We start from the raw sequence: 26,764 nt of genomic DNA, 5'->3' as shown, positions 1-26,764 counted from the left end.
TTCCAGCTCTGTCTTGCCCTCCAACCTTCATTTACTTTGCCATATCCCAGCCTCCCCTGCATCCCAGTCCTCTGACCTAATTCAGGTATGTCCTTCTTATTATGGTAAGTAGGATAAGGACTATAGAATCTCCTTTACGTCCTGGGGAAGCAAGGTGTTGGGAAAATAGAGCCACTCAACATAAGCCGCAAAACTAAAATCTCAGGTAAAAACAGCCTTGAAGATCCTAGGTTCTATTTTAGAGTTCCTGCTCAGCAACTGTAGCATGTGGCAAGAATTACCTCCCCTGTCTGGGCCTCAGCTTCTCAATATGTAAGATAAAAAGATGCCTCAATTCAAGGTGAGAAAACTGAAGCTTAACAAAGATGAGTCACTTCCACGGTCCCACAGGAGAGCCAGGATTTTAAACCTCAGACCTCCCACTTGAGCCCAGAACTTCTGGGAATGAGAGTAAGCTGGCTGAAAACCAGTCCTGGCATGGACAGCCGCTGGGCTTCACAACACCATGCCCAGGAGATCTCAGTTTTTGGAGTTGCATTAACTTCATCTAACAAACATGTCCTCTTGTATTGTTCGTGACTCCAATTCCCTGGGCAGAAGCGGATAAATATTCTGGAAGTGGTTACCTTAGAGTTGCATTTCTCAGAGGATCACTTTTCAAATACAGTGTCCAGAACACAAAATCCAGACACACGAGCAAACAGCATGAGGGGAGACCAGGGCAGACAACAGAAAGACTGACTGGACTCCAGCTACTAAGAGTAGACTGTAACATTATTGCTTTTCTCTGCAAGGAGATAAAAACCCAAGTCTGAAAATCGACAGATTGGAAATTATTTTCTTCCAAATCTGTCCCTTTGATCATCAATTGTAGAGGTTAAAATGCAACGACCAAAAGTGAAAAGCCTCAACAGAAGGGTTTATCATCATACTAGATCTAGGTAAAGAGAAAATTCGTAACCTGGAAGAAGAGCCTAAAGAAACTTTCTAGAATGTGACGTGGAAGATACAAAGGAAAGTTAAGAGAAGATATGAGAAGATCTAAAATATACATATACATATTCATTCGGAGTCCCAAAGGAAGAGAAAAATGGAGCAGAAGCAATCTGAATAAGATGTTTTATCAGTGCCAAATAATCAGACACCAAAGCATGGATTCAAGAAGCCCAACAAATGCAAAGTAGAATAAAGAAATCTACATATATACATACATATATATGTATATATACATATATACATATATATATTTAGGATAATTATATATATATATATATATATAATCTACAAAAAGCAAACATCTCAAAAGCAGCCAAGAAAAAAAGTTACCCTTAAAGGAATAATAGACCAGAAGCTAACTTCAGCCAACAGTGGAAACCTGAAACAATGAAATGTTATTTTCAATATACAGAAAGAAAATAGCTCCCAACCTAGAATCCCACAGCCATCAAAACATCAATGTTTCCATTAGGTGGTACCAATTCCTCCCCCTAGAGGAACTGCGTTTGTGTGCAGGGTACCACTAATCCGCACAAGTAGGTTTGCCTTTAAAAACTTCAAGGCCAACTGAGTGAAAGAAACTAGACACAGTACATATTGTACAGTTCTACTTATAGGATGAACAAAAGTAATCAAGAGTGATAAAAATCGGAACAGTGGTTGCCTGGGGAGAGAGCTGGGAAACTGACTATAATGGGGTGCAGGGAACTTTCTGGGGAGATGACGTGATCTAGATCTCAACGAGGTGGTGGTGACATGGCCATCACCATTTGTCATAGTGTCAAACTGGACACTTAGGAATTTTACTATATTTAGGAACTGGGTTTCTTAAATGCAGCTGAGCTAATTGAAGACTCTTAGGCTATAAATAGCAAAGTGAAGTTTGTTTCCAATGTGAGCTCATCGAGTGGAAAGACCAATATGGGGGCAGGTGCCAAGTACACAAGAGCATATTTACATCATTATTTATAGTAGGAAAAAAAGAAAAAAGGAGGATCAATTCTCCAAAGGAAAAAAAAAAAAGGCACATATTGAGAATGTTTAAGTCCGGATGAAATGGATAATTTAGTTTAAAAATGCTGTTTAGTAATCTTAATCCCAGATGAGAAAGTTGAAACGATTTACATAGAAGTTATCAAAGAACTAATTCCCTAAAAAAGAACTGGCCCAGACATACTCATCAGAAACTCCAGGTATATTTAAAGGAATACATTATTGCAGTGCTATTTAAACTATTCTAGAGAAAAACATCCTCATTCTATAATTAAATAATGGATCTGATAAATTTTATATGAAGAACTATGGCCCCATCTCCCCCATGATGAAATTATCGGTAGTTGAAAGTGGAATAACTCAGCAAACAGAATCCGACAGCATCACAACATAACCTTACAACCAAACAGGATCATACAGAGAATGACAGGATGGGTCAATCCTAGAATATAAATTAACTTTTCATTAATAGATCCTAGAGGGATAAAAATCACTTGATCTGTAGACACTAAAAAGACATCTGACAAAAATCAGACACCCGTTCCTGACTTAGATGATAGAATGAATGGATCCCTCTTTAACACTAGACACCTCTCAGCCAAAAAGCTAGCCTCCTACTCAATCAGGAAACTCTGAAAGGTTGGAACTCCTGGGCAAAAGAAAAGGCCACCCATTGTCACTATTAAATATCTAACATGGTACCAGGGGTCTCAGGTGAGCGTATTAGACAAGGAAAGAAACTAGAGTTAGAACAAGGGAGTTTGGAGGTCTGTTATCTCCGGATTACTACTCTCTGCCTGCAAGACACTAGACAACCCGCAGGCAAGGGAATTTAGTGTAGTTAGAGAATAGAGGCCCAACTCCTGTTTCTGTAAATACAGGTTTATGGGAACACAGCCTGGACCGCACATATATGCCAACCAGACTTTGGTACTAGACACTAGACCAGTGTTTTCAACCCCAGGTCACTTACCTAGTGAGTGAGCCTAGCAACTGCCCAGCACCTCCAGCCTCATGCAGCATTTAACCCTAACTTCTGGGATGTAAGAATTATTCCCAGCCTAGCAACTGCCCAGCACCTCCAGCCTCATGCAGCATTTAACCCTAACTTCTGGGATGTAAGAATTATTCCCAGCCTTCAGATGGATAACTAAGGGCATAATTTATTACAGTCCACTGAATTTCACAAGGCCCTCCCCCAATATATCCAGAATAGGCATGAACGGTGTAAGCTGTTTGGGAAGACACAGAACCCTCTGAAACTCCAATATGATCAATGACAGCTGACCCTGATTGAGCACGGCCTTGAACCAGGCTCTGGCCTGGGTGATTTAATCCTCAAAATGACCGTTAGGAGAGTACCACCATTAGCTTCACTTTACAGATGAGAAAACAGAGGCCCCAAAGAAGGAGATGACTCACACAAAGTAGGATGGGAAAGGGGAGCTTTAACCCCAAGTCTGCTAACCCTGGGCCTCAAGTGTCCTCTTAACCATCCCTCCTCAAGGCCTCTTCCTGGAATCTACATATACCTTCAAAGCTTGGCGTTCAGTTGTGGGAATCCAGAAGCCCCCTAAGTCCATCGGTGGCCCTACCCCACCAGGGGATTAGGAGCCCCAGCTGACGCCCCAGGCAATGTTTGGTCCAAAGCCCCTCTCCCGCTCCACATCCCACGGCTTCCCTGTCCCCACTACCCCACATTTGCCTTGTCTGTTTCCACTCATTTCTTCAGTCTAAAATCCCTATTGTGCCCCATAAAACTATCCTTGACCATCAGGGCTCAGAGACCTCTCCACCACCCTACTCCTCTCACTAAGCTTGCTCATGGCTTTGGGCCCCCATGCTCTGCTTTGGAGTACAAGGGGGTTTCAAGGGCGATAATAAGATCCACCTTTTCCCTTCCAAGGGGATCTCCCCAGGCATTCCTTATTACCTAAAATGGCCTTTCTTTGCATCTTCACAGAGAAAGGCTCAGCCAATGCCCATTCATGGAAAAGCCACGCACTGGAGCCATGGTTCTCAAACTTTGGAGGATTGGTACCCCCTGGAGAGCTATGAAAAAAGCAGGAGGCTCTTGGAAGTAGGCTAAGGCCTGGGCCCAAGGAATAGCTCAAGGCTGCTGGGTGATTCAAGTACTACCAGCATTTGAGAACCACATCTCAATTAAGAACAAATGAGCTACTAGCTTTCCCCATCTGTGGAGAGGCCATGATGGAGAACAAGGGGACCCGGGTTAACCTAGGGCAGGAAGACAACTTGACAAAGATGCTGGGAATGACTGCCAGAAAGACTGGCCCCAACCCCCCAGCCTTACCCGACTGCATCATCTCGCCAGGTCTTTCGGATCTTCAGTGACTCCTGGTTAAAGGGGGTCACGAAACCTGCCTCCTGGAGGGTGGTGCGAAGGCTGAATGGGAGGATATACACCAAAATGAGAAGGCAGGAAGAACCACCAATAACTCTTCGCGTGAGCTTATTGCTTCACCCCAGGCAGCTCCTGTCCCGCTTCCCCTGAGGGTCAACAAACAGAAACAAAGCCAAAAGCAGCCTGTGGTCTGAAAACACCCTGCCTTGTGACTGTTCTCCAACTTTAGTGGGTGTTTGTCTAATGCACAGATGCCTGGGCTCCACTAAGGGGTGTCAACTCAGTAGGTCTGTAACTTGGCTCCATAGTCTACATTCTAAAGCAAACATGGCAGGTCGTGATGGACAACTCTTGGAGAGATGCTGCTCTAGCCGACTCCACGGTGAGAGGAAGCATGAGCTGTGGGTGGGCACCTCACCCCAGAGGGCTGGGACCTCACCTATCCCCCAGCCTGGCCTGTGCTGATGGCCCATCCCTTCTGTCATTTATCTTTTCCTTCCCCATTCATTAAAACACAAAACTAAAGGGCCCCTGGGTGGCTCAGTGGGTTGAAGCCTCTGCCTTCGGCTCGGGTCATGATCCCAGGGTCCTGGGATGGAGCCCCGCGTCGGGCTCTCTGCTCAGCGGGGAGCCTGCTTCCTCCTCTCTCTCTGCCTGCCTCTCTGCCTACTTGTGATCTCTCTCTCTGTCAAATAAATAAATAAAATCTTTAAAACACACACACACACACAAAACTAAAACCAATTCACTAGGTACCTATTATGTACCCATACTGCGTGTATTACATCCTATGTTAGACTGCACTAGACCCTAAGACTCTTGGAATGAAAGAAAAGGTCCTTGGCTCCCAGGAACCCCAGAATACCTCCCAGTGGAAAAGTCTGATCCCATCTTTCCTGGGCTCAAGATCCTCCCATGGCTCCCCTTCACCCCACAGGGATTATAAAGTCAAATATCTTCAGGGACACAGGAGTAACAAACGCGCAAAGCTGGCTTAAGGCACAGGGTAGATGGGGAGGATATTGGCTAACTGCAGCGTGGATGACCTCCCTCGGTGCATTCAAATTCATTTTTTTTTTAAGTAAGCACTGTGAGCAAAACGTTTTAAGCAAACACTGTCAGCAACCCAGCCATCAAGCTGCACCATCAGAATCCAAATTCCCTCATGTGGCGTATCCAACTCTAGAATAATCAATCACAGACTACCTCCCTAATCTCATTCTTTGCACACCCCTCCCAGGCCCCCTGCTTGCGACAAGCCCAAACGCTGGCCCTCCTTAACTTGCCCAGCATGCCATGACTTCTCATTCCCCCTTTGTACCTACTGTTCCCTGCATCTACGAGTCCTTTCACAGACTCACCTGGTCGGCAGACCTCTGCTTCTCCTTCAAGTCTGCATGGACGTGTCACCTGCTCCAAGGAATCTTCCTCGCTGACTCCCCAGACAACTTGAAGGGCCCGCACCCTAGATCCCATGCACTTTACCCAAACTGAGGGTAGAAAGCGCACAAGCCAGGCAGTGTCCCTCTGGGCCTTTGCTCCAGCTGGGCCTGCATGGCCCTGCCCCCAATGCCCAGTGGGCTCACTCTCTCACCGCCTTGTCCCTGCTCAAACATCACCTTCTCCCAGAGGCCTACTATGACCACCAACTTCGTTCCACAACCCATAGCCTCCCTTACCACACCATGGTGCCTCCTCTCCCCATTCTACCTGCCATTTTTTTACAGCAATTTTCCCCTCCAAACGTACCATACATTTTATTATTCATTATATACATTGTTTCTTTTCAGTCCCCCTAAAACATAAGCTCTGTGAAGGCAAAGGTCTTCAATTATTTTGTTTACTGATGTTTCTCAAATACAAAGAACTGTACTTGGCCCTTAGGGAAGTAACATTAGTGGATAGATGGTTGGATGTGTGGATGGATGGATGGATGGACGGACGGATGGCTGAATACCCTAATGCAATTGTCTACGGTCTGGGTCCGCCTCTTCACTTAGCTTCTCAGGTTCTGCCATAGTTCCAAGGCACGGGGGCGCGGGAGCTGGTTCTTGGTTAGTGTTTGTTCAAGAGTCTTGACAATTTACCAGTAATTGAGATGGGATTGAGGGAATCAATTAACTGTAGGCATCAGGTGAATGTCGACGGTGGAATGAAGGCTTTCGCAGAGGAAAACCCTCATTTCCCACAACGGGGACATTGTGGGGCATTGCCCACAACGTGCCACAGCATGGGCGCCTCTCCTGGGGCACCCCCTTCGACCACAACAGCTATAACGAGGACCCGCCAAGAGGGGGCGCTAAACCCTTATTTTCCTTCCTGGCACGCAACACAGGGCCACCACCTCCACAGCTGCGAGGAGGAGGGAGGGTGGGCGATGGGCCGAGCCCTCCCAGAGCCACCAGGTGCCGTGCACGTAGTGTGAGCCGCAAAGCCTGGGCACCGGGCACCTCAGGCACCGCGCTGGGGTGGGCCACATGACCCCTTCTAACCCACCTGCAGCCCTGGGCTCTGAGGCTCTCCTGGGGTCTCCAGCTTGCAGACAGGAACCCTGGGCTCAGAGAGGTGGGGTGCCTTGGCCAATGGCACAAGACTAGAAAACATCAGTGGTGGGATTAGAATCCAGATGGGGGGAGCACTGTTGTTCCCTCTCTCCACTCCTCCTCCTCCTCCCCAGCTCCTTTTGGCATCTCTGTTCCAGAAGCAAAAGCAAGAGTCTGAGTCCAGCATCTGACTTGACCTAACTTAGAGGGCCCTGGGGTTCTCTTTCCAGGTTGGGAGAGCAAGGAAGAAGGCAGTGGGAGGTGGGGAAAGGCAGAGCTCCTCCCCTAAGGACCAGACCGAGATGTCCCACCACCTCCCCGTTTGTTGACTTCAGTTCCCCGAGTTCTGAAGTAGCCACTTGGACACACACAGATCCACTTCAGAGAGAGGAGCCTGGCAGCCACAGAAATGAGGGCAGGAGGGGGAGGGGATTGCAAACGGTCCCCTGACCCATCTGAGAGAAAGACAGCCATGGAACACAGTCTCAGAAAGTTTGAGAAGACTTTGGCCTGTGCACCCTTGTGGCCAGAACCCAGGAGTCTGTAATGTAAAGAGGCTCTCTTTGCTGACATGAGTCCAGAGGCCCACATTCTGGGCTTCCCAACAACCCAGTGAGGAAAGTGTCCTTGGTCTTGTCTTATAAATGGGGAAACTGAGGCCCAGCCAGGTTTCCTCAACTTTGTCCAAGATGACTCCTCTTGAATTGGCCTGACTCCAGGCATGTCTAAATCCAGGCCTAGTGAGTTCTCTTCCCAGATTTCTGGGCCACAGCACCTGTACCCTAACAGTCCTGGTAGGTTCGGCCTGGTCTCCAGGTTGTATGAGGTCACCTGGATTAGGGAAACTGAGGAGGAGGAATGCCATGATGTCTGGCCCACCCACCCCCTCTTCTTCTGGCAGGACCTGAGGCCAGTTCCCACATGGTTGCCTCCTGGGTCCTGTTCCCCAAAGGGCACACCTCCACAAAGCCCCTCTGACTTCTCCAGCTCCTCAAGACAACAAAGACTGTCCCAGTCCTGAGCAGCTGTCCACCCAGGGGTTCTGACCTTAGCACTCACACCTGACTGCATTGTGAAGACCTGGAAGAGAGAAACTCTTTGCTTACACCTCTCTTTAGCCTATGGGGGCTGAGTATACAGTAGGTGGCAAGTAACTGCATTGTGTTTACTTGTTTATTGTTTACATGGGAAAACACAGCCAAAAAGCAGCTCTGTTTCTGAGGAGTTTTTGACAAACCTGGAAAATGACATTTGTGTCTTGTTGGACAACAGGAAGGAGCAAATTCACATTATTCATTCATTCAACAAACATTTATTGAGCAACTGCCAGGTGCTAGACACGCTTCTCGATGCTGGTGACACAGAAGGCAACAGAACAGGTACAGCCCTCCCGCGTTTACCCTCTACAGCAGGTGACAGAAAATGAACAACATATATCAATAAATCTAGTTGCTGACTCTAAGTGCTGCAAAGATCCAAGTTGGGGAGGGGATCCAGAGCGAGAGGGAATGCTATTTAGAGAGGGTAATTAGGCAAAGACCCACAGGGAGTGAGGGATCAATCCATGCGGATCTCTGGAGAACAGTGTTCCAGGCAGAGGGTATGGCGAGTGCAAAGGCCCTGAGGCTATATTTAAGGGAAGGACCTTAAAAGGTTTTGTGAACCTTGATAAGGACCTCGGGTTTTAATCTGAGCATGATGGGAAGACAGTAGCGCTCTTCCAGAGCTGGTATGTGAGTCACTAACCGCCTTATGGAGCCGGCTGGGGGTCTCAAACCCGTGAGATACCTCCAGCTGCCTGAGGTACGTTCCTGGCTTGGATTCACTTGCTCTCATTGCTAGCTTGGAATACATTTGCTCCTTGAAAGCCCAACGTCTTCACCTAAAGCCCCCAGACAACATTCTCAACCAGAGGCTAGATCTGAATCACCCAGGAAGCTTTTCCCCAAAACCAGTGCCGAGTTCCACCTTTGCCTTGCTGACCCCGAGTCTCTGGGTTGGGCCTGGGGATGAATGTCACTCATTAGGAACCACTGTCTAAGAGGGGCTGTGGATGGGCCTCTGGGGGCCTCTCCTCCCACCCCATACTTTACCTCCCTGTACCTTTGGTGGTAAAAGGATGCTCAAGACCACAGCTTTCATCAGAACCCCCAAAGACTGAGATTCGCATGCCAAGGCAAACAAAGTGGGCCTGCCAGGGAAAACACAATGAGAGCCCACAGGCCAGTGTGCTGCCTGTCCCCTTGGCCTCCCTGCTCTATCCCTCCCGCTGCCTCCCTCTCCTGCCAATGCCGCCCCCTCCAGCTTCTCCTCCTCCGGCTCCTGGCTTTGCCTAGATTTCTTTGGATGGCAGCGTCCCCCTTCCTTCCAGCACTTACTATGCTGCCAGCACTTAGTACCTCTTCCAACATGAATACGCTGTTCTCCCTGCCACAGTTCTCCCTGTTCTCCCTGCCAGTGGCTCAGTGAAGTCGGCCTCTTCTGGGCCCTTTCTGTTTGCTTTTCCCCAAGGTCACCCTGCTCTGGCCGGCAAAGAGGAGTTTGTTCTGGTGCCCTTTCCTCCCCCTGCCCGGGGTTCAGTTTCCACTTCGGGCACAAAGAAAAGCGTTTCGTTTCATGTTCCAGTGACACTATCTACTCATGTCACCCACACTTCAAAGTGGAAGGTGTCTCCTTCGAGATTCCAGGTCCTGGGAGGGAGACCGAGTGACCTCGGCCTCAGGTGTGCTGAGGGACAGCAGTGGGGTGACCGGGTGGCCTGGCTCCCTGCAGGGGCGGGGAGAGGCGGTCTGGGCTTGGCAGACACCGAGCTCATATGCTTGTGCTCTGGCCCCATTTGCTGTGATCCCCTGAAATGTCCCTTTCTCTAGAAGGGATATGGTGGGGTGTGAGCCACACGGAGCTATCGTCAGGGGACCAGGGTTCAAGACCCAGCTCAGCCACCTCCACACTGTGTGGCTGCAAGTTGTTAATAAGCATCTCTGGGCATCAGTTGCCCATCTGTGAAGACAGAAGGGAAGGGGGTTGAGAGGAATGCATATACTTTTGAGCCTCCCCACTTCCAAATTCTGTCCAGCTATCCACCAGACCGTTCTTCTGCCTGATTATTTAAACTTTCATTCTTTCAGTCCATGGCTACTGAGACCTACTACACGCTCGCCACTCTCCTGAGACGGAAGCTATTACAAGGAATATTCCAGAGGGAGCCGACTCCTCCCTACAGCCCCAGGAGTCGGCCAGCTGAGCTTCCACAGGACTTTTCCTTCCAGTTACAACACGTGTGTGATATCCTTCCCACCGGGAAACTTCTTGGCAGGAAGTCCTCTTGTCCCCTGAGAGGCTGCCCTGGCTTGTGGAGCTGGGTCTCCCCCCCACACCCAGATTCCCTGAAGCTGGTCCCTACCACCTCCCTTCTTCCTGGGAATTCTTGGACAGATATAAGGCTCTGAAATCCTTTGTCTGCTAAGTTCCCCTCAGGGCCAGAGAGGGCTCCTTCTACCTACCCCCACTCCCCACCAGCCCTTCAGAAAGCAGTTTCATCCTGTTCCAGTCTCTGTTTATTGGGCACATGTTTGAGGCACTTAGCGACGTTATCACGCCCCCTCCTCCACAGCCCTGGGCACCCGGTAACACTGGTGGCCACGACAAATGCCCCCGTGTCATCCCCTCCTGTGCCAGCTCTGAGCTTGGCCATGCCACGTTCTCCGACTGTTGGGACATTAGCCAGCATGATACAAACAGGACCGTGATAAGTGCGCAGGCCCTGGGGCTCTTCCTCTTGGAAGGCTTGCCTTAGAAGCCAGCCGCCATGCTGTAAGGAAGCTCAGGCTAGGCCATGTGGAGAGACAGCCTGGAGAGTGAGAGGCACCTTGCTCCTTCCAGCCCCTGCCAGGAGGGCCTCTCCGATTTCAGCCCCATAAGTACTCTTGGCAATAAAAGTTGAAGCTGAAGAAATGACCCAACTTGAGGCCCATTAACCCACAGAATCATGAGAAATAAGGAATCATCGTTTTAAGCCAAAAATGCCAGGGATGATTTATCACACAGCGACAGAAAATTAAAACAAACCCAAAGCCCTGGATCCAATGATGGTCACCCCTGTTTCCCAGATGCTGAGTCTGAGCTTCAGGGAGCCTGAGTGCGTGTCCCAGGGTCGTGTCCCAGGCGGCGGTGAGGAGGAGCATTTATCTCCTGCTAGGGGGCTCGCTGGTCAGACACCCCAGCTCCTGTCCACCTGGATCCACCAGCGCATTCTCCCTGCGGCCCGCGTCTGCTCCCCCAAGGCTGCCGCCAGCCCATGGAGTACCAAGGGACCGACCCAGGCTATTAGCGGGAGACATGGGGGTACCTCCAGCAGCCTAGTTTGGCTCAAGGATGCCCCACTGGCCTGGCTGAGCCTTTCCTGGAACTGTGCAAGACTGTGCAAGACAATGCAAGACTCTTCTTGCCCCGAGTCCCCTTCGTTCTCTCTTCTTCACCAGAATGGCCCCGTCGGAAGGGTCTCCTTCCCCTCCCTCCCCCTTATGCCTCACAGGTGTTTCCTCCGATAAATACATTATGTCTTGACTCCTGCTGTGGCGTCTGCTTCTCAGAGGATGTGGACTCACACAGGGACGACACAGGGACTCAACCTGTGGAACCTCTCCCGACATTTCCCTTTCTTTCCCTCCCTACTCTTTTCCTCTCTTCAAAAAGAGGCATCTTCAAAGGGCATGACCGTCCAGTCCTCAGATTTTCCAAGGCCATGGAAAAGGACAACTCCCAGGACAAGATAAACAAGGGGCAGAACCTCCTCAGACATGCCTGGGGCGCCTGACAGACACCCGGCTCTTCAGGAACTGACGTGACCTGGGAGCCTCCCCAGAAGGAAAGACGCTAACATTCATTTTCTTCTCTGCCCCCGGCTCTTTACACAGCCTCTCGCTGAAGCCTCCCAAATGGTGAGGCCAGCGTTATGACCCCTACTGTACAGGCGAGGACACAACGCTCAGAGAGGGGAGGCCTCAAGTCACACAGCGACCATGAGGGAGGGCTGAGGTTTAAACCCGGGAAGCTGAGCCATCAGGTGCTTTCCAGATCCTGGGGGTAAATCTCTGTGCTTTCACGTGTTCCTGGAAGACCTTGGGCATGTTCCTTGACCTCTCTGCGTCTCTGTTGCCCCACATATAAAACCTGGACACTAGCTGTCCCTTCTTCCTAGGGAGCTTGTAAGCACAGAAGCTAGAATTGGGGGCTAGTGGCAGGTCAGGACACACTAGCTGTGCTCCGCACGGTCACCCCTGCCTTGTTATACTTCTTCGCTCCATTCCGCTGTTGACACAAATAAGAAGCTTTAAAAAAAAAAAAAGAAAGAAAGAAAGAAATCCAAACCCAGGCTGATCCCAATTACACCAGAGACAACATCCAGGCCTAATTCATAATCTGGTGCTGCTTTCATTCCTATAAAAACACACCAGATCAACAACTGAAACCCTGATAAATTAGCAAAGAACGCACAAAAACTGAAGGCTTCAAGCCAGGGCCCCTTCCTGAAAAAAAAAAAAAAAAAAGATTCTTTCCCCATGAGGGGAGGTTTTCCACAGGGACACAGCCCCGTGCTTTGGCTCAGGGACCATGCTGCTCTCTCCTTGAGAAAGCTCCTGGGATAAAAATAGCCAAGCAGCAGCCGGCTGACTTCTGGGGCTTGGAGAAGAAAAGGGAGGGATGGGGCAAGGTAGGGGGAGCCTGGCTCCTGGACACCTGTCCATGTTCTTGAGAAACAGGGGGGCGGGGCTCTGCAATTTGGGGTCTGAGGTGGGGAGAGGAGGGAGAACTATCAGATCAAGATTCGGAAAATTTCTCAAGCCAGAGAATTCTATGGAAATACTGCTCGGGAAGTGAGAAGAAGAATGCTGGGGGGCTAGACTCAGACCGGAAGGGGAGAGGCAGGCCGCAGGGCCTCCTCGCAAGAAAGACAGGAGGGGCCCCTGAGTACATTAAAGACAAAACCAAAGCACACCAAGGCTCGGGTGACCCTGACTTAAGTGTCTAAAAGGAACCCAGGCCCCTGGAGCTGCTTCCAAGAGACCCATGTTCTGTGCAAGTTGTCCTCTAGCCTTCTTCTTCCTAAGCGACACCTTGACCAGCCAGCCCAAGGTCCAGCACTCCTCAGGAGGGCCACATCCCCGAGCCATCAAGTCAGCATGCAAGCAGAACAGGGACCCCTACGGTGCTGCGGCCCTCAGACTCTTTCCAACTATAAGGAAGTTCTTTATTGGGCTTCATAGTACAGACGGGGCCTCTGCAGTCCGAGGGGGGCAGTCGGGGTGTCCAAACCACAGAGCACGTCTCCTGAGCTGCCGGTGAGCCCATCTGCCCAGAATGTCATTCATCCAGCAAGAATGACTGAGCACCAGCTATGCCCCAGGCACTGTCCTTGGGCAGTCGGTGTACATGAGCAGGGGCTGACCATCTTGTCAGGTGTACACAGAAAGCCTCTCTGTTAAGGTGATATTTGAGACCTGCAGGCAGGAAGGATGAGCCAGGAGGCCGCCTGGCAGGGGAATCATAAGTGAAAAGGCCCAGAAGCTTAATGTCTTCCAGGCCCGGCAAGAGACTTCGTGGCCAGAGCAGAGGATTTGGAGACGAGGTCAGAGGGAACAGGAGGGTTCTGTAGGCCCTCGGGAGGACACAGCCTTCCCCCGTGGGGCAGGAAGGCTTTGTAGGGTTTTGAGCAAGACCTGATCCGATGTAGCACTGGAAAGGCTCTCTGATTACAGTGGAAAGGGTGCTGTTGTAGAAGATCAAGGGTGGGACCAGATAGGAGATACGCAATATCCCCAGGGTGAGGGGGTGATAACATGGCTCCGGATGGTCCTGGGAGGATGATAAGAAGTGGCCGATTCTGGGTAGAGGTCAAGCCTACAGGGGTGTGGTGGGAGAGGAAGAAAGGCCTCAAGGAGGACCAGTGGAAAGATCAAGTTTCCTTTTACTTAGGTGGGGAAACCTGGGACAAGGGTATGGATCCAGCCTGGGGTCAGAATCTATTCCCTGAGGGCCTCTCATCCGATCACCTGGTCCCTTCAGCCCAGAACAGCCCCAGTACGAGGTCAGCCCCAGGCTGTGTGGCCGAGAGCACAAGCCTGGGTCCAGGCTGTGTGACAGGTCAGATTCCATGAGCCCCAGTTCACTCACGCTGCCTCCCCAATCCGGCTCAATCAGACCGCACTGGTTCCAAGAAACTCATCTACTCTGAAGATAGTTTTAGACCATTTTTTCCATTTCTCTACTATTTAATGATTTATAAAACATTCTTTCCTGTGTTAGTCACATGACCCTCATCACAAGCCAACATGATATACGGGGCAGCAATTATTAGTCCTATTTTACACATGAGGAAACTGAGGCATGGAAAGGCTAAGTCCCTTGAACAAGACTGCATAACCACACTGTCCAGGTTTAGGGGCAGAACCCTTCTCTGGCTCCACATACCACAACTCCAGGCTCAGTGAAGCTGGCAGAGCTGTGGAGCAGCTGAGCTGAACTTGGCCACAGCTAATCTCTCCAACACAGCAGCCACTAGTCACATGTGGCCATCTGAATTCAAATTTAAAAGAATTAAAAATAAATACAATGTAAAAATGAAATCCTTCAGTCATCCTAGCCACATTTCAAGTATTTGATGTGGTCAGTGGCTATCATATTGGACAGCCCAGATAGAAGAAAGTTTCCATTATTGCAGAAACTCCTACTGAACACGGTCATTGGGACACCCCCATCTTGCCCTCCCCGACCCTAACTCCCACTGTCAGAGTGGAGGGTTCTGGGTAGAATGTAGTATCAGACCAACTTCCATCATGCTCAACTTTCACCCTGACAGCATACCACCTAACCATATCTTACTTAATAACTGTTTTTTTAAGATTTTATTTTATTTATTTGGAGAGAGAACAAGGGAGAGAAAGAGAGTATGTGCACATGCAAATAGGGGGAAGGGGTGGAAGGAGATGGAGAGAGAGACTCCCAAGCTGACTCTGAGCTGCGTGCAGAGCCTGATGCAGGACTTGAACTCACCATGCTGAGATCATGACCTGAGCTGAAACCAAGAGTCAGTTGTTCGACTGAGCCACCCAGGTGCCCCCGAACTCAGCTGATTTTCTACTGGAACATTTACTTAATGGGTAAAAAGGCTGGGGCTCAGAAAGGTGAAGAAATGTGCCCAAGAGCACATAGCTGGTCAAATGGTGAATTCTTTTCTGTTTTTTGTGCTTCTGCCACAGCAGTGCTTCTCCATCACAAGATGGAAGTGATTTAAAAAAAAAAAAAATCAACTGAGTTCTTACAAGAATCGGGTTAAAAAGGTTCATGGTGAGGGGCGCCTGGATGGCTCAGTGGGTTAAAGCCTCTGCCTTCGGCTCAGGTCATGATCTCAGGGTCCTGGGATTGAGCCCCACATCGGGCTCTCTGCTCAGCAGGGAGCCTGCTTCCTTCTCTCTCTGCCTGCCTCTCTGCCTACTTGTGATGTCTGTCTGTCAAATAAATAAATAAAATCCTTAAAAAAAAAAAAAGGTTCATGGTGAGAGCGCTAACACTGGACCTGGCACATAGTAAGTGCTCATCAAATATTAGCTCCTTTTTTTTTTTTTTTTTTTTTTTTGCTCCCTCCTCTTTTTTGATCTCCCAGGCCCACTCAGGGTTAAAGACTTAAAAGCAGACACCAGAATGGAATGTCCATAGAGGGTTGTGAAAAGTGCTAATATATTTCTGGGAATCTAGGATTCCACATACATGCAGGGGGCTTGGAGCACACCCAGGAAAGATCTAAGAAGGCCTTAACCTCTTGACATTGAGCCTCCTCATAAGGAGAGGAAGGCTAAAGGCCTAGTTGTAAACTGTCCACCAACACACTGAACATATGCCCCAACACATGCAGAGCCTTTGGCAAATTCCGGAGAGACTTACTGGATCTGGCATTTAAGGAAATCTCTGTTTGATCATTAGCTGAGCAGTAGGCTAACAAGCGGAGACTTCAGGGGCCATACATGATAAAGATTGCAGACTTCACAGAATTGGTCCAGTAAACAGCAACAATAACAAACCCTAGTGATGGGACAGACTCTGATTTTCAGAGCTGCTACATTGTATTATTGAAAATATCTACATTTCAGCAACAACAACAAAATTACAAGACACATAAAGAAACGGAAAGTCTGGCCCATACCCAGGGGGAAAGAAAAGTAGTCAGAAGTATCCCCAAGGAAGCCCAGATATTGAATTTACCCCACTTTCAATAAGGATACATAATAACTGGACAGGTGATCAGCAATGAAATAGAAAATTTGAACACTATAAACCAACTAGATCTAACATATTTAAGGAACTCTCCACCCAAAAAATTAGAAAACACATTCCTCCCACGTCCACAAGGAACATTCTCCAGGACAGACCATACTTTAGGCCATAAAACAGGTCTCAAAAAATTTAAAAGGATTGAAGTAATACAAAGTCTGTTCTCCAAACACAATAAAATTAAAAATCAATTAACAGAAGAAAATACATGAAAATTAAACAACACACTCTTAAATAACCCATGGAGTACAGAAGAAAACACAGTAAAATTAGAAATGCTTTTTTTTAATAATTTTTTTTATTTTTTCAGCATAACAATATTCATTATTTTTGCACCACACCCAGTGCTCCTTGCAATCCGTGCCCTCTACAATACCTACCACCTGGTGCCCCCAACCTCCCACCCCCCACCCCTTCAAAATTCTCAGATCGTTTTTCAGAGTCCATAGTCTCTCATGGTTCACCTCCCCTTCCAATTTCCCTCAACTCCCTTCTCCTCTCCATCTCCCCTTGTCCTCCATGCTATTTGTTATGCAACACAAATAAGTGAAACCATATGATAATTGACTCTCTCTGCTTGACTTATTTCACTCAGCATAATCTCTTCCAGTCCCATCCATGTTGCTACAAAACTTGGGTATTCATCCTTTCTTTAGAAATGCTTTTTGAGTAAAAATGAAACACAATGTACCAAACTTAGGAGATGCAGTTAAAGCAGTGCTTGGAGGGAAATTTATAGCTGTAAACAAAGATATTTAAAAAGAATTAAGATCTCAGATAAATAACCTAATTTTCCACCTTAAAAACTTCAGAAATGCGTGAAGTGGGGGTGAAGGGTCAAAAGGTAAAAATTTCTAGTTATATAATAAGTCATAGGAAGTAATGTACAACCTAGTGACTAGAGTTACTGATAGTGTATTATATATTTGAAAGTTGCTGGGAGGCCAGATCTTAAAAGTTCCCAACACAAGAAGAACATTTGTGACTATATACATAGTTACATGATGGATGTTAACTAGATTTATCGTGGTGATCATTTCACAATATATACATATGTCAAATCATTATGGCGTACATCTGAAACTGATACAATGTTACACATGTCAATTATATCTTGATTAAAAATAAAGAAATAATAAAGAGAAGAACAAACTAAACCCAAAGCAAGCAGGAGGGAAAAAATAATAACGATCAGAGCAAAATAAATGAAATAGAGAATGGAAAAACGATACAGAAAATCAACAAAACCAAAAGTTGATTCTTTGAAAAGTTAACACAACTGCTGACAAACCTCTTAATGTAACACTGTATGTTAAGTGCCCTGGAATTATATTTTTCTTAGAAAGGAAAAAAATGTTTTAAAAAAACAAGAAAGAAAGAAAAAGAAAAATGCCTGACACAGTGTAGTTCTCAAAAAATATTTACTGAATTTAAAAAAAAAAATCGACCAAGCTTTAGCTAGACTGACCAAGAAAAAAACATATTAAAATTACTAAAATAAAAAATGAAAGAGAGGACATAGTACCAAGAATACTAACCTTACAGAAATAAAAGGATTATAAGGGACTACTACCAAACACTGTATGCCAACAAATTATGTAATTTAAATTAAATGGACAAGTTCCTAGAAATTTAAATTAAATGGACAAATTCCTAGAAATGGACAAACTATTAAAATTTACTCAAGAAGAAATAGAAAATCTGAATAGATCTATGATAAGTAAAGAGAAAGAATTAGTAGTCAAAATCTTCCTACAAAGAAAAGTCCAGACCCAGATGGCTTCACTGGTGAATTATATTAAACATTTAAGGAAGAATCAGTTGAAACTCTTCCAAGAAATAGGAAAGGAGGGAGTACTTCCTAATTGATTTTGTGAGGCCAGTATTACCCTGATATCAAAACCAGACAAAATTAGCACAAGAAAAAAGTCCATAAGGATATCCCTTATAAATATAGACATTAAAACTTAAAATACTAGCAAACTGAATCCAGCAGCACATAAAATGGATTATACACCATGGCCAGGTGAGACTTATCCCAAAAATGCAAGGTTGCATTAACATCCAAAAATCGATCAATGTAACACACCATATTAATAGAATTAGGATTAAAAACCATATGATCATCTTAATAGCATCAGAAAAAGCATTTGACAGAATCCAACACCCTTTCATGATAAAAGTACTCAATGGGAATTGAAGGGACCTTCTTTAATCTGATAAAGATATCTATAAAAAAATCTACAGTTAACATCTCTCTCACTCTTTCTCTCCTCTCTCTCTCTCTCTCTCTCTCTTTTTAGTAATCTCTACACGCAACGTGGGGCTTAAACTCACAGCCCTAAAATCTAGAGTCACATGCTCTTCCATCTGAGCCAGCCAGGCGCCCCAGCACTTACCATCATTCTTAATGGTGACAGCCTGAAAGCTTTTCCCCCAAGATCAGGAACAAGAAAAGAATGTCTGCTTTCACTATTCCTATTCTGTATTGTACCAGAGGTTCTAGCCAGGATAATTAAGCAAGAAAAATAAAATAAAATAAAATAAAATAAATAAAATATAAAATAGAAGGCATCCAGATTGCAAAAAAGAAGGAGAAGGAGGAGGAAACTATTTGCAGATGACATGATCTTATATATAGAAAATCTCAAGGAAACACATGTTCAAAAGTATGTGTGAACACACACACACACATACACACAGTTAATGAATGAATTCAGCAAGGTTGCAGGATACAAGATCAAAATCTTAAAAATGAGTTGTATTTCAACCCTCTAGCAATGAACAATTAAAAAATGAAATTGAGGAAACAAGTACTTTGGAATAAATTTAACAGAAGAAGTGCTAAGATTTATACATTTAAAGTTATAAAACATCACTGAAAGAAACTAAAGAAGATCTAAATAAATGGAAAGACATCTCATGTTTATGGATGAAAGACAAATTGTTAAGATGATAATAATCCCCAAATTGACCTACAGATTCAATAAAAATCCTTATTAAATCCCAGCTGTCTTTGCAGACAGACATTGACAAGCTGATACGAAAATTCATTTGGGACCTACATAAGCAAAACAATTTACAAAAAGAAAATTTCTTGAAAAAGAAAACAAAGCTGGAGAACTCATACTTCCCAATCTCAAAATTTATTACAAAGTTGCAGTAATCAAGATAGTGTGGTACTGGGGGAAAAGGCAGACATACAGGTTGGTGGAATAGAATTGAGACCTTATCAATAAACCCATGCACTTAGGGTCAACTTATTTTCCACAGGTATCAAGACAATTGAATGGGGGCAAGCATAGCCTTCAACAAATGATATAGAACAACTGGATATCCACATGCAAAAGGGTGAACTTGGACCCCCGCCATATTTAAAGTAACTCCTAATGGTCAGAGACCAACGTGTAACAGCTGAAACTATAAAACTCTTAGAAGAAAAACAGAAGTAAATCTTCATGAGTTTGCATAAGGTGATGATTTCTTAGATAGGGCACCAAAAATTCAAGTAACCAAAGAAAAAAATGTATTGGACCTTGTCAAAATTAAAATTAAATTTTGTATTTCCAAGGACACTGTCAAAAAAGTAAAAGAACCATCTTCAGAGTGCGAGAAAATGCTTGCAAATCATCTCTCTGATAAAAACCTAATATTTAGAATATATAAAGAACGCTTACAACTCAATAATAGCAAGAAAAATAACCCAATTTGTTATATGGGCAAATGATTTGAAGAGACATTTCTCCAAAGAAATTGTAAAAATAGCCAGTAAACCCTCAGAGCAAGGTTCAATGTCATTAGTTATGAGGGAACGGCAAATCAAAATCACAGTAAGATACGATGCACACTCATGAGGATGGACAGACTAAAAAAAAATAAAAATAACAAGTGTTGGCGAGGTTGTAGAGAAATCTACAAGTCTCGTATACTGATGGTTGGACTATAAAGTGATGCAGCCACTTTGGAAGACAGTTTGGCCATTGCTCAAAAAGTTAAACTGAGCATTACCATATGACCCAACAATTCCACCACCAGGTACATACCCAAGAGAATGTGAAACACCGGTAAGGACAAAAAGTTATACAAAAATGAACACAATGGTATTATTCGTAACAGCCAAAAGCTGGAAACAACAATCCAGTTCACCAACTGATGAACGGATAAACAGAATGTGGTAGATCCATGCAATGGAATATCATTCAACCATAAAAAGGAATTAAAGTACTGGCATATGCTACAATATGCACGAACACTGACAATATTACGCTAAGTGAAAGACACTGGTCATAAAAGACAGTTTATATGATTTCATTTACATGAAACGCCTGAAATAATCATAGACAAAAAAGGAGATTCGTGGTTGCCAGGGGCTGGGAGGAAGTGAGAATGGAAAGTGACTGTTAATTGGGTGTGGGTTTCTTTGATGAAAATGTTCTGGAATTAGATAATGGGGATTGATGGCTGCACAACTTTGTGAATATGCTTAAGATCACTGAACTGGATACCCTTAAAGGGTGAATTTTAAGATCTGTGAGTTATATCTCAAGAAAGCTGTTTTATTAAAAGAACAAGAGTTATATCTCAAGAAAGCTGTTTTATTAAAAGAACAAGCAGTTATTATTTTTTAAAATCATTCTTATGCGGGCCTAAGCCTGGAAATCCTTCTAGAATGGGTCCTGAAGGACGGATGGGCTGGTGCCCCCACCAGGTGCAGGCCGTTCACCTTCTGTCTGCATGTGCCACTGGAAGAGGCAACTGAGCCTGGGCTGAGGCCAAGCCTTTGGGAGAAGCTTTGTCCTGACTATCCGCAGATTCCTGGTTCCAGAAGGCAAACCTGGGGGGAACTGGGGTAAGTCTGGGCCTCCTGCTGCTCAGGCCTGTGTCTACAGAGCTGGTGTAAGCAGAACGAAGCTGAGACTGACCATTATAGACCCCAATGCTGGGAGTGCCCAGTAGTCTGGCTGAGCAGTCTGTCCGGAGTCATGCTATTCCCTGGAAAGCTCAGCTTCCCCCAGTTATATGTGGGGTGGGCAGCACCCAGGCCAAGGAGTCTAGCCACTACAAGGTCCTTCCCCACCCTCCCCCAGTGGGATGATGGACACACAGAGGCACAGATCCAGGGAGCGGCCCAGCATCCCTGCTGGGCATGGAAAAAAAACTCCAATCTCTTGGGGGCTGGCTTTTTCCTAAAACAGTTCTCCCACAAGACTCTGCGAGTGCCCTGGGAGCATTTAAAGATTATGATAAAATCATTGCTATTTGGCAATGGCTTTTGCCCAGCCTAGTCACCAGCTCCTTGTCCCTCCCTTCACTCCCAGCCCTCCTCAGCACCCAGGGGCTTCCAGGAACCAACCACCCATCCTCTCCCTGTGTCTGCAAGTCAGTCATCATAACATGCATCATTTCTGAAGCCCAGGACTAGCACTTTACATACATGATCTGCTTTCATGTCCTCCACAGCTGGTAGAGAGGAACTCTTATGATGCCCACTTTCAGGAGGAAACTGAGGCCTGGAGAGGTTATGCCACTTGTTGAGAATCCCACAAAGCAATGGAAGAAGCATCTGAATCTGATCTCTTTGAACTTTTTCCATGAACACTTGGAGCCTTGTTCAGGAAGGAACAGAGTTTATGCCCCCAAGGTCAAGAGAATTGTACCACCGGGGTCTGGGGTGGGGACAAGTGGGCAGTCCAGGGATTATGCTTCCCCCTTCAGCAGCCCTGGGAGACACCTATCCCAGCATTTTTTCCAGGGCTGTCACATAAAGCCAGGGAGGTTATACTCAAGGAGAGCTAGTCCCATGGACTGCAATGAAAAGGGAGTTGTGCAGTGCACATCCCACACAACTGTATGTGTGAGTCCTGACTTCTCACAAGGACTTGCACAGACACCCTGCTCCCTTCTCCTAAACTCATGAATTCTCCCCATCCTCCAAAGCCTGCCTCAAATTCCACCTCCTCCAGAAAGTCTTTGTAGACCAGCCTCTGCCACCTTGCTCTCCTTTCCTCTGGTCCCCTATAATAGGCACCAACCACTGGGTATAGGGTACCCACTCTGTGTGTGTGTGCCCACATGTAATCTGAGTGTCCTTGATGAGCTCCAGGAGGACAGAGGCTGGCTCTAAAATGACCTATTTCTCCCACCTCACCTGACAAGGTGCCAAATGTTCCATAAATACTTGTGTACTGGCAGATCTCCAGATGAGCAGGGATGAGGCAAAAACCCGAGAAATGAACCAGAGATTTTCAGAGCTGGAAGGGCCTGGGAAGGAGCATGTTCTCCCTAAACTGAGGCTCACGGAGGGAAGTGGTTTGCCTGCGGTCACAGGGTTATTCAGAGCTCGGACTTGCTATCTGGTGCCCTTTCCACTAACCACCCTGGGTCTTGGCTCTTGGCCCCGCTTCTCCCCTCACAATGCTGCAGCAGGTTTGTCTATGAGTCCCCATTCTTACCTACTTGATCCAGAGGAAAGTCCCAAATCATGGAGCTCTGTCCTTTGGGGGCTGGAAATGACCTTCGAGGCCTGGTCTGACCACCTTTCAGTTCCTGAGAGCCCAACCTCCCCACCTGAGTGGATACTATCCTTTTTTGGTTCTATTAAGTCAACCATTTGAGAGTGAGCCAACTACAGAGGCCTGGTTTTCAGACCAAAACTTCAGACCAGAGTAGCTAGGAGAGAATTTGGGATCCTTTCCAGTCCCACTGCAGACTAGATGAGTGTCTCTAGAATGTCTGCTCTCCCTCCCGGGCCCCCTTCCCCAGCTCAGCCAGGACAGAAGCAGCTGCTCCCCAAGGGACCTCAGTTGCTGGAATCCAACCACCTCCTAGGCCTGCCCCCGGTGACTAAGCTGGCCAGCAATACTGTGACAGCCACCACCCAGTGACCTGGGGTTTTTCCACTCCAGAAAAATGGCAGGAACTTCCCCCAACCTGGCCCACTAGAGGGGCACTTGGTTGAAATTAGCCAGCTACATCAAGACTCCCTTTTCTTGGGGGCTTCAAGTCTGGTTTGATCAAGGCACAGAAAAGAAAGCCCCCATCAGTGTTGTGGAAGTTTTCCCTGGTTGAAAGCAGTGTTTAGGGATGTTAGGGGAAAAACCCTAGCAGGCTAGACTGAGGGCCCCTTTTTTTAATGCAAATAAGAACAGTTTTATTGGAGGGAGAGTTGGAGCTTCTGCATTAATGATCTAAAAGGACGAAAGGCAACAAAGAAACAAATATGCTTTTGGTACTTACCACATACCAGGTATTTTCACTGCTCATATTTCATTTAATCCTAACAACTAAGGAATTAATGTGATCGACCCCTTGAGCAGATATGGAAGCTGAGGCTCAGAAAAGTTAAATATTTGCCCAAGGACTTAACACAGATCTCTGTCTTGCCATCTTGCCGTGGCTCAGGCTCTTTCTAGCATGTTACCTCTTGGGAATTACCTCCACCCTTCAAAATGGACCAATCTCATGCTTGTTAGAGGCGTACCGTGGAGGGGCTGGTATGAGGACTGGGCTTCCAGACAGAAGTAAAAGACCACTGGTCTGGCTCTTAGGAGGCTTTTGGTCCGGGCTCTGCCTCTTACTCAAGGAGGGAAGAAGTTGCTTCTTGTCTTGGGGCCGCACCTTCTCCAGCTCTTTAGTGAGGAATGGAGGACCTAGAGGCCTGTGAGGTGACTGTTAGGCCCCAGACTCATGCCCTCCCCGTTAAGGGGCCCTGATTCCCACTGCAGGAGAGGGGGTGGGGGGCAGAGGCAAGAACAGAGGCCTTGGAACCGTCCCAATCTGGACGTAAGTCCCGTGTGGCTTTGGCAAAGTTCTGAACCTTCTCTGCCTTGGTTTCCCACCTATGAAACAGGGCTAATGTTATTACCAGCCTTGCAGGGGGTGCTGGGAGCAAACACTGATGTAATGCATGAGTTGTAGGCCTAGTAAAGGACCCGGTAGCAATAAACATTCAATACATGTGTTTAGAAAAGGGGTCATTAGCCTGCCACCAAGTGTTTATCTAGCACGTATCACATGGCCAGCTCGGTGAGCACATTTGTCCTGAGCAGCTCACTCATGCCTGTCATTACGGCGCTGATGGTGCCCACGGGCTCCCGGGCACTCCCCACATTTGTATCACCACACCCCTGCGAGGAGGGAAGGCTAAGGTGGTCGAGTCCCCACTGGCCCTGGATGGAGGACGCTGAGACCCAGAGGACACAATGACTCGCCTGTGATATCTCAGGGTTGGAGCAGAAGCACCCCCGTGGGGCAGGGGGGGTGCTCTGGAGGCCCAGACCCCTTCGTCCCCACAGGTGTCTGTCCTTGGTGCCTCCCACGGCATCCCAGCTCTCTTCTAGGTGGGTCCTCCTACCACTCCTGCCCCTGTGGTCACCAGCCCCCCAATCATCCCACTAGCCAGAAATCACGCCCTTATGTAGCCTCCTCCCACGCTGTCCTGTGTGACCGGAAGTGACAGCATGTCACTCGTGAGATGAGGTCATAAAACACTGTGCTTCTGTCTTGGGTTCTCTCTCTGACTAAGAGCCAGGGAGGGACTGAGGGCTGCCAATGCCCGCAGGGTGAGGGGAAGCGGATCCTCCCCCTTCAAGGGACAGCAGGCCTGGCCCACCGCCTGACAGCAGCTGTGAGGTAATAAATGTTTGTTGTCTGGAGCTGCTGTTTGGGATATTTTGTTTCAGAGCAGTAGAAACCTAATACACGACCCTCCCCACCCGTTAACTGTGGGGTCAAAGCCGAAAGGGCACTTTTCTGCTGTCTGCCCTTCAGCGAGCGTCTATAATTCCTCCGTCTCAGTTTCCTCAACAGTAAAAATGGTGGCAAGCCTTCCTCTCAGGGTTGATATGAAGGCCAGTGGAGACGAGCTCAGGGCCAGAAGTGGTTGACAGGGAAGGGGAGCACCGCTGCAGGCTAGAAAAACCCACATCCGGCTTCCCTGACCCAGAAATTCAGTCCACCAGGCCCCAGCCCACTTCCTACATCCAAGTCTTGCGGCGACTGATGTAGACCAGGATGTCCTCATGTTGTGGTTTCGGTTTTCTAATGAAGCTGGGTTTGGTGGTGGTGGTGGTGGGTGTCCTAGAAACATGATATGCTCGTGATGTAAATTTAAAACAGCTCAAAAACCCTATGAAGTACAAAACCAATGTTTTCCCTTGTTTCCCACCCTGAACTCTGTCCCACTCACAGAGACGACCATTAAGACTTACTCGTGTTCTTTTACCTACATTTCCTATTCATAGGTAGTCAGAGTCATAGGCATTTTTAATCGAAAAGTGATAGTAATAACCATGCCGTTCTGCACCTGGCTTTTTTTTACAATGTATCTTAGACTTCTGTCCTTGTTGGTCTGTATGGATCTACCTCGTTCTCTTCCCCTCAATCACTTAGTGATTATTTCTCGAGTCCCTAGTATGTGTCAGACTGTGCTCATTCATCACATACTGAAGAGCGTTTCCTGTGTCCCAGGCCCTGGTCTAGCCCAGAGCGTCTCATCCTTAGCACTATTGACACTTGGGGCCAGACAATTCTTTATTGTTGAGAAAGGTGAACTCCAAAGAGGGCACTGAGAAGGAACACTCTGGAGTCAGGAAGCATTCAAGAGGGACGTGGGGAAAACCACCCTGCAGCTTTACAGGCCCACGCAGTAAGGAGAGGCACATTTATCAGGCCATTTCCTAGGGTAGATATTAAATCGCTCTGACTTTTTTCCTTTTTTGCCAGCATAAATAACACTGCAGTGGACATCTTCATACACCCATCTGCACACACGTCCAAGTACATCTATGGAATATAGTTCTAGAAGAGAACTTGCCATAATCAGGGTAGATACGTCTTTACATTTTTGATAGGGATCACTGAACTGCCCAGCCAAAGCTCGATCAAGTTTCCACTCCCCAAAACAGTATGGGGGGGAGGGGGGCTGTTTGTCCACACCTAGCCAGGGCCAGGTCTTGTTGGATGGCTGAGTACACAGCAGGTGGAAAGGCAGGGGGTCTATGTCCAGAGCCACACGGCAGCCCCGCTGACCACAGCAGACCACGTCCCGGGCTCTCACCTCCTCCCAGGGGCCCGAGGCAGTGTCCAGGAGGAGATCTGGCCAGACAGAGAGAACAAGACCTCGAAGACTCTTAAATTTGCTCCTACGTTCCTTCCTTTCATAGTATCAGCACCAGGGTCATGACTCCCTCCTGTTTGCATTCACTGTGCAAATATTTGGCAGGTTTCTACTTCATAGCAGTCCCCAGAGCCCTCAGCTGGATGTGCTTGTATCTCAACAGATAATCAGATAGACTCTTCCCCTGTGCATCCTCTCCACAGAATACGCTCTTAACCTCTCAAACACACACACACACACACACACACACACAGAGCTTGAAAGGGGATCGACCCCCGTCCCCCATGTAACCTCTGAACAGGCCAAAATGTCTTTCCAAATGGAAAGTCTTGAAGTATTTCCTCAGCGTTTCTTTGGTGGGGGGAGAACACAAGCTGATTTCGTGCGCGTAAAAAATTATTTCTCTTCCTTCTATGTTTAAAA

General features: G+C 47.0%; 1 protein-coding gene across 6 annotated transcripts in view; it reads right to left on the bottom strand.

Moving 5' to 3' along the window:
- The window catches only part of LOC125079411 (very-long-chain 3-oxoacyl-CoA reductase), a 339,719-nt gene that overhangs the window by 13,364 nt on the left and 299,591 nt on the right, over nucleotides 1-26,764 (bottom strand). The window contains exon 1 of one of the 6 annotated variants that reach the window (XM_047692987.1): nucleotides 4,304-4,387. The exons of the other annotated variants lie outside the window; for them this stretch is intronic. Coding sequence (XP_047548943.1) covers nucleotides 4,304-4,316 — 13 coding nt within the window. The 5' untranslated portion in view covers nucleotides 4,317-4,387. Of the gene's footprint in view, nucleotides 1-4,303; nucleotides 4,388-26,764 lie in introns of those variants that run through there. 6 annotated transcript variants of the gene reach the window in all.

This window comes from Lutra lutra, chromosome 10 (assembly GCF_902655055.1).
Source record: "Lutra lutra chromosome 10, mLutLut1.2, whole genome shotgun sequence".
Classification (NCBI taxonomy): domain Eukaryota; kingdom Metazoa; phylum Chordata; class Mammalia; order Carnivora; family Mustelidae; genus Lutra; species Lutra lutra.
Note: the sequence above shows the minus strand (reverse complement) of the source record. Positions and strands in the feature narration are given on the sequence as shown.